Source organism: Callorhinus ursinus, unplaced genomic scaffold (assembly GCF_003265705.2).
Source record: "Callorhinus ursinus isolate GAN/ISIS: 27379988/994484 unplaced genomic scaffold, GSC_fseal_2.0 scaffold8, whole genome shotgun sequence".
Taxonomy (NCBI): domain Eukaryota; kingdom Metazoa; phylum Chordata; class Mammalia; order Carnivora; family Otariidae; genus Callorhinus; species Callorhinus ursinus.
The window spans coordinates 61,978,164-61,990,193 of NW_027397070.1; the positions used below are offsets into that span (position 1 = coordinate 61,978,164).

General features: G+C 53.7%; 1 protein-coding gene across 4 annotated transcripts in view; it reads left to right on the plus strand.

Moving 5' to 3' along the window:
• SLC24A4 (solute carrier family 24 member 4) overlaps positions 1-12,030 on the plus strand; it is a 181,739-nt gene that overhangs the window by 139,181 nt on the left and 30,528 nt on the right. For all 4 annotated transcript variants that reach the window (XM_073895798.1, XM_073895799.1, XM_025870452.2 and 1 more), the window contains one exon: positions 2,507-2,711. In XM_073895798.1, the coding sequence (XP_073751899.1) occupies positions 2,507-2,711 (205 nt within the window). The remainder of the gene's footprint in view (positions 1-2,506; positions 2,712-12,030) is intronic.

Consider the following 12,030-nt stretch of genomic DNA (forward strand, 5'->3'; position numbering starts at 1 on the left):
CCCATTGCTGCCATTCATCTTGCCATTAAGTCATGCCTCCCTCCTTACGATTCTGTTCTTGCACAACTAGGTTTTTTTGTTTAACTACAGGGATGACCTGTCATTTAATACTACTTGGGTTTGCTACTCGAGTAGCAAAATATTATGCCTCCACATCTGAACTTGAGTCTCAGACATAGATCTCTTGCTCTTTTTGGTAGGCTAAGTGTTGTGAACACACTCGTAAAAAAAGGAATTTTAAAAATTTTCACCCCATCCTAGACTTCATCATTTAGGAGTCCCTGCCTAAAACCAACATAAAGGTGGTTAAATGGTCAATTCCTTTTTTTTTTTTTAAGAGAAATAACATGTATCTATTTTAATAATGATGTTTTAACTTCCAGTAACCACGAGGATAGGCGTTGGGCACACAGGTAGAGAATAATGCCTTGGGGACGCATTCACGCACTCTTAGTCTCCTGGTGAAGAATCAGGAGGGGTCTATATTTGTCCATTGTGTGACAGTCCTTACCCCCAAGGCCTAACTCAGACTGATCCACAGGCTTTTATAATTGGAACCAGATGAATGGGAGCTGGGCAAAGGCAAAGGAAAGTGGAAACCTGTGGATTTCTTGAAATGTGGCCTCTGCCTTTCCCTGGTTTCTAGAAGCCCATGGATTTGGTGAGGAGGATCAGCTTCTGCATGGGCAGAAAGGAGGCAGCCTTTGTCAATTGCTACAAAATAGGGCCAGGAAGGGGACAGGTTAGTTCAGGGCACACCCATTAGACATGGCAAAGCCCTGGGACAGCAGAGGTCATCCCAGTGGCCAGCAACCCAGTGAGGTGCTCAGCATCGCTAGTCGGCAGGGAAATGCAAACAGAGCCACGATTAGATACCATCACCCACCCACCAGAATGGTTCAAATTAAAAGGACCGCCAGGGTCAAGCATTGACAAGAACGGGACACAAAGGAAATTCTTTTTTTTTTTAATTTTTTATTGTTATGTTAATCACCATATATTACATCATTAGTTTTTGATGCGCTGTTCCATGATTCATTGTTTGTTCATAACACCCAGTGCTCCATGCAGAACGTGCCCTCTTTAATACCCATCACCAGGCTAACCCATCCCCCTACCCTCCTCCCCTCTAGAACCCTCAGTTTGTTTTTCAGAGTCCATCGTCTCTCATGGTTCGTCTCCCCCTCTGACTTACTCCCCTTCATCCTTCCTTTCCTGTTATCTTCTTCTTTTTCTTTTTTCTTAAAATATGTTGCGTTATTTGTTTCAGAGGTACAGATCTGTGATTCAACAGTCTTGCACAATTCACAGCGCTCACCGTAGCACATACCCTCCCCAATGTCTAGCACCCAGCCACCCCATCCCTCCCACCTCCAACCACTCCAGCAACCCTCAGTTTGTTCCTGAGATTAAGAATTCCTCATATCAGTGAGGTCATATGATACATGTCCTTCTCTGATTGACTTACTTCACTCAGCATAACACCCTCCAGTTCCATCCACGTCGTTGCAAATGGCAAGATCTCATTCCTTTTGATGGCTGCATAATATTCCATTGTGTATATATACCACAGCTTCTTTATCCATTCATCTGTCCACGGACATCTTGGCTCTTTAAGGATCCCACAAAGGAAATTCTAATCCATTGCTGATACGAGTGTGAAGTGGTTCAACGTGCACCTACTGAATGACCTAGAAATTCCACTCCTAAATACCCAAAAGAAATGAGCGCATTTGTCCAGAAAAAGACCTGTGCACAAATGTTCACGGCAGCATTCTTCATGAGAACTAGAGAAGGGAAACCACACAATGCGTTGGAGGTCATTCATACAATGGAATACTTGGCAACCATGAAAAATAGCCAGCTACCAGGTCGTGCAGCCCCATGAATGCATTTTACAGATATTGAGTGAAAGAAGCCACACATAGAATAATACATATTATATTTATACGAAGTTCAAGTTCAGGAAAAACGAATTGATGTCTATAAAAGTCAGAATAGCGGTTACCTTGGTTACCTCTAGAGAGAAGGGGCTTATAAACCAGGGAGGTGCCTGAGGGAATCTTCTGAGGGGCAGGAAATGTTCTACATCTTGATGTAGCGTATCATTGAGCCATATGCTTCATTTAAGTGTATTTTTTGCACAGTAGACATGAAAAAAAATTAAACATTCAAAAAATGATGCAGGACGTTTCCTTTGACTATCTTCAGGCAGCTTATAAATGTCCACTGAGGGATCTGGAATGGTCACTGTCATCCAGAGTCATGGGCTGGGTGGTCTGGTTGGCAGGCTCTGACCAATCCCCAAAGGCTTCCCAGTATCAGTCTACCTGGAGACGAGCAAACTGAGATGGAGTCCAAGGTTCTTGGGCCATTTCTCAGGGAGACTGATCTCCAGGGATGGTGTTCTAGAAACCTTTCAGCGCTATGCCCCAGTAAGGAACAAAGCCACCGTGTGACATTTTGTCACATGTCTTGGCGTCTGACTTGCCTCCCGTCCACACAGCGGCAGAGACTGATCAACTCGGCTAACGGTGTCAACAGCAAGCCCCTTCAAAACGGGAGACACGAAAACATCGAGAACGGGAACGTTCCCGTGGAAAACCCCGAAGACCCTCAGCGGGAGCAGGAACAACAACCCCAGCCGCCACCCCCACCCCCAGAGCCGGAGCCGGTCGAGTCTGCCTTCCTGTCCCCCTTCTCCGTGCCCGGTGAGTTCTGGGGGCGCAGGGCCCTCGGGCTGAGTTGAGGTCTTCAGGACGGAGACCTGGACCCAGGAGGGCCGGGGGAGGCTGGTGCGAAGGGTCGACGTTAGGTCACCAGAATGCTTTGGAGGCAATTGATAAATACGTCCTAAGTAGCGAGCTGTGGATTAGAGCCGCGGTCAGATGCAGGCATGCCCGGTGTGGGGGAGCCTGCGTGCCAGAGAGCAGGCCAGCTGGAGACATGGGGGCACCAGTAACCCCTAGTGATTGCACTTAAATGCCCAGGGCAACTGGTCTTTCTTTTGCAGTAAGAAAAAGCAACCACCACTGTTAATTTTACAGACCTGGTTAGACTCTCCAACCAGACATTCGCCGACAGGATATTCTAAGGCCGCAAATTACCCATAGACAGTTACACCTTCTACATTTGACAGCATCTCCTACCCGTACGTAAGCCCTCAGCTCCTTCCATCTCACAGGAGTGTGACCTCTGCAGCCTAGTGTCCTCTGACTGCCAGCTCCTTGCTGACCTCCACTTCTCTTCTCCTTCTTGTGCCCTCTTCTCCAGCCACACTGGCCCCCTCACTGTCCTTAGAACACACCAGGTATGCCCTGCCTCAGGACCTTTGCACTTGCCTGTCACTGGAATGCACCTTCCCCGGTGGTCCACATGGCTCACTCCCTCCCCCGCTTCAGGTCCCTGCTTAAATGTCACCTTCTCAGGGTGGCCATCCCGGACTACCCTGTTTGAAATATTTTCTGTATTTTTTTCTCTTGTGTGTCTCCCCCAGCTAAAATGTCACCTCCACAAAGGGCAGGGATCTTTGTCTATTTCACTTCTGGCTGGCACACGGTAGGTGATTAGCAGGTATCTGTCCAGTGAGTTCACATGCGAGAGGAATCCCAGACACCCGCCGTGTACCTTCCTCTTTAACCAACTTTCTGTGCGGGCCTTTGAGTCCTAGGTGGGAGAGGAAGGCCCCAGTCTCAGAGTTTTTGTCTTGGTGTCCTGCCATCCGGACAGGCCCCAGAATTCCAGGATTTTCAAGTCCAGAACTTGATGTTTTTCTGAAAAGAGTTCTGTGTTTAACATCAGGCTCACAGAGCACGTAATTTAAGAGATGGCTCTGCGGGGAGAGAGGCTGTCCAGTCCCTCGTCCCCATGTTTTGGGAAGACTCCTGCCCCCAAGTAGACGGTGGGGGGGGGGGGTCTGCCCAGGCTGGAATACTGTGCCACCGTGGTTCATCCTGAAAATGCGGGCTCCATTTGAGATCACACGGCTGCCTCGGAGTTCCTAGATGAGAGTCTCCAGGGTATGCCGATCACAGCTACCTGGCTCTTCCCCAAATTCAGGGTCTGTTTCTAAAACACGGACATTTCAAAGACTGGCACAGGATGTGGGAATCAGAATTTTCCAATCTTCTCTGGGTGATTCCTGGGAACTGGCTGGGTCAGGAATTGCTGATCCCTTCTTTCACATGAAGGGCAGACCTGGCAAGTGAATTTTTTCCCTTCACTAAGGTCACAGAGGGGCACAGGCCTGGGGTTCAGGCCACCCCCCCCAAGGTCCTCCCCTGCCGACCAGAAGGTGAGGGGAGCTGGGTCGGACATATCCAACACGTCAGCACACCTGTTGGAAGGCTCTGGGGAGCAGAGATCATGCTCAGGTAGCTTGACTTGTGGGCTAAAGGTCACACTGTACTTGGGTGGGAGCTTGGCCCCTGGGGCCAGGCCTGGGCCACTGAAAGAAGGGGTGTTCTTCTCCAGATCCTGGGAATCTGTATCAGATGACCTATTTGTATACACCTGGGGGAGAGACGATATCTATGCAGCGGGATCCCGGGAGGGCGGTGTATCCGCCCCCAGAGCAGAACCTGCTCCAAGTCTGAAGAGCCAGGACGGGTCCCTGCCCTGCCTGGCATTTTTCACTTCTGTGTTCATGAGCGGTCCAAACACAGGCCCGGAGTCCGGAACCCCGGCCCTCCCCCCCACCCCACAGCCATGCATCATAACTCCAGCAGCCCACTTCCTCTGCTATGTGCACTCAGGGCGAGCACAGGGACTCGGGGCGGCAGGAACCCCAGGGGTTTCGGTTCCTCAGGGGCTGGAGCCCAGATGCAGCGGGGGCTGGGATGTGGAGGGAGAGGCTGGCTGTGGCCCCGCCAAGCTTTCCGGGAAGGAGGTACCGTGCCGTGAGTTGTCTTCTCTAGTCCCAGGAGGTGGGTGGCAGAGTCCCCACTTTGCGGATGTGGGCCCTGATGGGGCCCCAGCCGCCACCCTCCACCGGCCACGTCATGTGGATCCTTATGCAGGCGTTGCCCGCTGTCCAGGGCTCGGCCGGAAACCAAAGAAGGGAGGTGCCCTTCTTGGCAGCGGCCGTTCAGGCAGCCGTGTGTAAGGACCACTCACCTCTGCGTTTCCTCAAAACCTTGAGTTTGGCAGGACTGGGTGGGGTGGACCCCAAGGCCTGCCGTCCCTCCCTTGGTTTTGTCCCGGGACCTGGCGCTTCTCAGAGAAGTGGCCATGGGAAATGGGATCTAGCTTCCTGCAGGACTCTGTCTGGATGGCTCAGCCCCCGGGGGGGGCCGGGGGGGGGGGGGGGGGGTGCTTCAAAACACTGCTTTCTTGCCAGGGCTGGGCCCGGGCAGCTCGCAGGCTCTGTGGACCCCTGCCTGATGGGCCCCGGCTTCCTGCTGCAGTTGGTCACCTTCCTCCTCCAGCCGGAGGCTCCAGGACATTCCCCAGGGCTCAGCTCAGATCGGAGCCAGATGCTGGCAGCTTCCGCCCCGTGCTCGTCTCCTCTTGCCCTCAGGAACAGGCCGGGCTTCCTGTGTCCCTGTGCAAAGCTCCCTCTCCCTTTGTGTCCCTGCGGATGTGTGTCCAGGTGTTTACCTTGGAAACCACGAGTTACTTCCTGCTCCGCCTCCTCTGCCCTCCCCTCATCTCCTTTGAGGAGTGGGGTGTGGAAAGGGAGCCGTGTGGTTGCGACCCGTTTAGGTGTGTACGGTGGCCACGGAAAAGCGAGGCCGGTGTGGGCAGGGGTTTATAGGAACCTGGACAGTGGGACACAGCGCCTGGGAGGGTCTGGCTCCTGGCCCTGGACCACCCATTCTCGCTCACCTTGTCTTTTCAATTCCTCTCTGGTGGTGGCCTCACAATGATCCGGGGCTGGCCAGTGGCCCTGAGGATGCTTTAGGGGCAGAGGGAGCTAGCTATCCCCTAAGCTGGGCCCAGGAAGGAGTCACCAGGGGCGAGGAAAGTGGTAGCAGGGGTGGGGATGGGAGGAGGGCAGGAGCCATTCCTCTGGGCAGCTTGGAACCAGCCTCGCTGCAGTGGCAGGATGAATCGGGGCCTGCCGGTTCTATGCACAATTCTTCTGTGTAGTCGGGGGCAGCCTGGGGAGGCAGGCTCTGGAGTCCAGAAGTCCTGCGTTCAAGTTTTGGTTCAACCACTCACCGGCAGGTCGCACTGGGAAAGCTGCTTCACCTCCCTAAGCCTGTTCCTCAGCCAGAGAATGGGGGCAATGGTGCTTATGCCCCAGGCTTGCTCTAAGTAGTGAATAAGGTATTTAGCCACTGTCTCTGGGCACAGACCGATGCATAGGAGGTGTGCAGAAAATGCTAATTTGGATTATGTGCTTGAATCACATGGTTTCTGTTATATCCAGCTTTTCACATCTTTCCCTGTTTGGACTACAAGCTGTGTTCTGGAAGGGTCACAGGTGCCAGGATCCCTGGAGGCCTGGAGCCGGGTGGTCATCCTGAGTGTCAGGAAGCACCTGCTGTGTGCCAGGTACCCAGCTCTGGGCACTTTGCAGATAAGATCTATCTTTTCGGTAAATATTTGGGTACGAGACCGCTGTGGGCTTTGGGTATACAGGTGGGAACAGGACAGCCACGGTCCCTGTCCTTTGAGAGCTTGCGGGTGTGCTGGGTAAATCCAAGCAGTTAACTACAGGATGCATCTTATGCATCATCTTCCTCTACTCCACGGTGGATAGGTAGAGGAGGTGGCCCCAGCCTGGGGCCCCTGGGCTCTGCCACCCGCATACGGGATCATGGGGCTTGTAGACTAGAGCCCAGGGACATTCAGCAACAGCCTGTCCCTTGTGCCCACCTGGCCTGCTGCTGGATTCACATCGACATCCACTGCAGCCTGCTCTTCCCACTCTGGGCCGTGGAGGCTGGTAATTAGGCTTCCCCAGGCCAGCTGTTGGCTGGGGGAAGAGGAAGAGGAGAGAAGCTTTTTCTCCCATGGAAACTGTGGTCTGCAACCCCGGGGAACTGCTCTGAAGTTACCAGCTGGTGACCCTGAGTCCCCGCCTGGCTGGGGAAAGCCCATAATGCAGGCTGTTTGTGGTTGACTTGTGGTCTGGGAGGCCCCACCAGCCCAGGGGGCCAACGGGACTCCTCTCTTCTGACACTGGGATGCTGGCCTTCATGTCTGCCACTGTTGTAGCAGCCCTGGGGCCGTGCTGTAGGTCAGGCCTGGAGTGAAAAGTCAGGTACCCTTCCAGGGCTCTTGGGGGGCTTCCAGGTGCTGTGGCCTGTTCTAAGAGCTTTATGTGGTTTTTCTTTCATTGAATCCTCCCATGAGGTGGGGACAATGATCTCCATGTTGCAGAGAAGGAAAGAGAGGCCAGAGAACTTAAGCCAGCCGTGCAGTCCCCCAGCTTCTAGGTGGAGAGGAGCGTTCCCGCCTGGGCAGCCCAGCCACCCCCATTGTGCCGTCCTGCCTCTCGGTACTGAGCATTTTATTTATCCTCACAGCTTCCTTGAGATTAGGCATCATCTTTATCTCCATTTTGCAGGGGGAAACGGAGGCCCCGAGAGGCTGGGTGACTCCCCGAATCACATGGCCATTAAGTCGGGGGAGCCCCTCTTCCGTCCTGTGCCTCCCGAGCTGTGAGCACCGTCCCAGTCTGGTCCACTGGGGAGTAGGGTCCCGGACCGTGAGCCCCCAGGCTGTCCTACAGCCTGCAGATGACCTCACATACATATGTATCCAGGATCTACGAGGCCGAGTGGAGAGACTGGGATGAATGTGCATTTCTCAAAGTCTAGGCCCTTGGAGGTGCTTGAACAGTCACAGGAGGGGAAACTAACCAAGCACCTCCTATGGGCCAGGCGGGGCACTGTAGTCACCCACTGAGTCCTCATGACAACCGTAGAAGGTGGGTGCCGTGCTCCCCATTTCCCGTGTGAGGAAACTGAGGCACAGAGAGATGTAGTTGCCAAGGTCACCCAGGAGGAAGCGGGCAGAACTGGGATTTGCACACTGGTGTTCTGACGCCACATGTGCTTAGGGGCCAGCACTGGGGTCCAACCAGGGGATTGCCAATCCCCAAATAATGTGTCTGTGGGGCGTACGCTGTTGGGGACCTCATACGCCCTCCTCAGGCCTTGGATGGCACGGCTCTACCTTCTCTTCCTTTATTAGAATAAAACTCAGCACAGGCAATCTGGAGATTTGGGGATGTTTTTAGGGCTTATTCTCCCTACCCCAGCCCATCTTCACCACTTCTACGTGGCACCCGAGCGAGCTGTCCCAGGTGGGACGAGAGGGTTCTGTTTAGCCTCTTTAAACCGTGGGGTGGGGGGGGGGTGCACTGGAGAAATAGAGCTCTAGAAACCCGTGGGCACATTCTCACCTTGGAGCCCCGCAGCACCGTGAACGCGGCGGAGAAACCAGGGGCCACGGGCTCACGTACATGTGACAGTCCAGGCACGGTGCCCATCTGTTCCAGGCCCCCAGAGACATGCGGCTCTTCACGGCGGAAAGCCTCTCATTCTTGCCTCGGTCTCTGGAGCCGCCAGAGAAATTGTCTCATAAGTCAGAGTCAGGATTTCAAAGGAGCGTCCTTGCCCTTGCTGCAGAGCGCCGAGCTGTCGGTTCACAGCTCCATCAGAACAAATGCTGGTGGAGCGTGTTTTGTTTTTTGGTTTTTTTTTTAATGTAACAACTTTATTTTTTTTTTTTTAATTTTAACTCCAGTGTAATTAGCATGCGGTGTTCTATTCATTTCCGGTGTGCAATCTAGTGATTCAGCATTCCACACATTGCTCATTGTGCTAAGTGTCCTGTTCATCCCCTGTAACAGCTTTGCGGATATAGATCTCACTTACCCTAATATTCACACCTTTAAAGTATACAGTTGAGTGGGGTTTAGTAGATTCACAAAGCTGTGCAACCATCACTACAATCAACTGTAGACTATTTTCACCACACCTCCCCCTTAGCAATTATCCCCACCCCACCCACCTCCTGGCAACCACTACTCTGTCTCTTTGGATTTATCTGTTCTGGACATTTCGTAGGAGTGGAATCATGTCGTAGGTGGCCTTTTGTGACTGGCTGCTTTTCCTCAGTGTGGTTTCAAGGTTTATCCATGTGGTAGCCCGTGTTGGCACCTTGTTCTTTTGTACGGCTGAATACTCCCTTGTATGGATATACCACCTTTATCCATCTGTTGCTAGACATTTGGATTATTTTCACTTTCTGGCTATGGGTGGTTTCTAAAAACATAATAGAGCATAGTGGAGAAAGAAGCTCAGGTTTTTTTTTAATCTAAGTGGAAGCAATTTTCCGCCAGGTCCTTGTGGTTCGTGATAAACAGTCTCTGAATACGAGGATCGGAAGGGATCGTAGGAATTTAAGACCTGCCGCTGCCTCCTATGAAGTGGGAAACCGAGTCCCAGAAAGGGGCATGGGCTTCCCCAAAGGGCAGTCTTGACCAGAAAGAGCCAAACATCCAGGCCATCTGACCCGGATGCTGGTCAGGCCAGCACAGTGCATGCTGGGAGGGCGGGGGTGAAGGGACCTAGACCCATCACGTGCTGGGGTCCCGAAGCCTCCTCCCATGCCAGCAACGTGAAGCCCACACAAGCTCCCACAAGATAAAGGGGGGCTTTTTTTTTTTAAGTAAGGATATAGGGGGCGCCTGGGTGGCTCAGTTGGTTGAGCGACTGCCTTCGGCTCAGGTCATGATCCTGGAGTCCCGGGATCGAGTCCCACGTCGGGCTTCCTGCTCAGCAGGGAGTCTGCTTCTCCCTCTGACCCTCTTCCCTCTCGTGCTTTCTATCTCTCGTTCTCTCTCTCTCTCAAATAAATAAATAAAATCTTTAAAAAAAAAATAAAGTAAGCATATAGGGGTGCGTTATGGGTTCCCAGACCACAGAAACAGCTAGAGTCGTCTAGGGCTGGGACTCAGGGTCTCCGTGGATGTCCGGGCTCTTCCTGGTCCTTGTCTGCACTTCTCCATGGATGCCTGTCAGACTGGCTGTTGTCGATTCAGTCAGTCCTCACTGCAGACTGTGGCCTCGCATGGACTCCAGACTGGCCCGTGACCGTTCCAACCCCCGTAACTTAGCTCGCTGGTGCTGTATCTGAATTCCAGAATCTGGAAGGAGAGAGAGAATGCCGTTGGCCCAAAGGCCAGGTGTCCGCCCCTGGTCAGTTTGCTCTGCTCGCCAATATGGCTTTGGTGGCCCCTAAGAAGGTGAGGGTCTGCGCACATGCACGCCTACATCCCTTGTGGGACCTGTGACTGCCGCCTCTAGGGTTATCCGGAGACGCTGGGTGTAACCCATCTCAGATGCAGGAAAAAGAAAATGCAGAGATGTAGGTGCCTTATGTGATCATGGGAAGGACACCTTAGTCTGGGCACCAGCAGTGACCCCAGATTCCTCCCCACCGAAACTGCGTCCACTGCCACCACACCAGAATCGGGGCAGTTGGAGCCAGGATACCACAGACCTGTGAGCTCAAGATCTCCCCATCAGAGCTGTATTCAGAGCTGTGATCCAGGGACCAGGAGGCTGTTGCCACAGCTATGTCTCAACTCCCAAAGCAGCACAAACAGGGCACTGGGATTGTGGCCAGGCCTCTGGACGGTCCCTGACATCCACTCAGCTAGTGCTTGGGCTCAGATCCCCTGCGGCAAATCCCAATATCCCCAGAGCCCTGCTTGCCGGGAGCGCATCTAGAGCAGCCGAAAGGCAGCCTGGCCCCACCTCAATTCTTCTCAAATTAGGGAGGCTCTTTTGAGTCCAGACCTGGAGCTGCAAGGGAGTCTGGGAGACGCCTCTGCAGACACCGGAGGGAGGTTGGAATGGGAGCTGAGGGCCGGCTCAGCACATCCATGTCCATGAGAACCTTCGTGCAGCATGGAGAAAAGCAATAAAACCAACCTTTACTGATGACTCAGACCGGACCTGGTAAGGAACCCGCGTGGCTCTGCCTCAGGGAGACCAAGGAGAGACAGGCCCCAACCCATAGCTTCATCAGGCACCTGCCCCAGCCCCAGCACTGTCCCTAGCACCTTATATTAGGTACTCGGGGTACTGCACAACAGCCCTGCTGGGTGGTTGGTGTAGGTCCTCATTTCCCAAATGAGCAAACTGGGGCTCAGATGAGTAGGTGCCATGGCTGGGGCTGGCACCAGGTCTGCCCAGCTCCCAAGTGCTGTCCTTTGGTGTCACTGTTGACTTTGGCCAAGAGGGCCCTCTGCTAAGCTGGCGTGTCGGCTCTAGGATGCCAGGGGGAACAGGAAGGAAGGGAGGGAGGAGGCCAGCTGCTGGGTCTATGTGGTTTTCAGACACCAGGAACCTGGGAACCCAGGAACCCCGCCACCCCGCCCCGTCATTGTAGGGTTTGCGGAATGTTTAATGTCAGAGGGCAGCGGTGGGGTGGGGGGGGGGGCGGGTGGCAGTGAGCGTTCTTGACTATCTCAGTGTTTCTGGGATTAGTGGTCTCTAATTTCATGTTCCCTGGGGACTTCAAATTCGGACAAAGCCCTCAGAGGCTGGGCAATGAGCTCTGTACTTTCTGCTTTTCTCTGGTCGCCCCACAGTTCCTAGAGGTGGGTGAGGGGCAGCAGTTCCCCACCATCCCAGAGGAGGCCGTGGAGGCTCAGAGAGGCTGACGGTCCACCCACTGCCACATAGTGGAGACCGAACAGCATAGATGGGGGACCGGACAGATCGCTCTGCTGGATGCCCTGAGATCCCTGAAGTGGGTTGCCGAGCTGGCCATAACTTGGGGTCTTTAGAACAAGGGCATTGATGCACCAACCTCAGATGACTTTCTGGTTCTGGGACCCATTTACATCCAGTCCCAGAGTTGATCGTGGAGCCTCCAAAGAGCTCAGTGGAGGCCATGGGCTTGCTCCCAGAGCTGGGATGGGGTCTCGGGGATCTGTACCAGCCATGGGAGCTCAGCAGCCCCCTTCTCTGTGGCCTGGGAGATCTTGGTCTGTGGGTTGGATCTGTGCCCTCTTCCCCACGAGGGCAGCTGCTTCTGTTGGGGAGCAGGAACAGGGTCCTA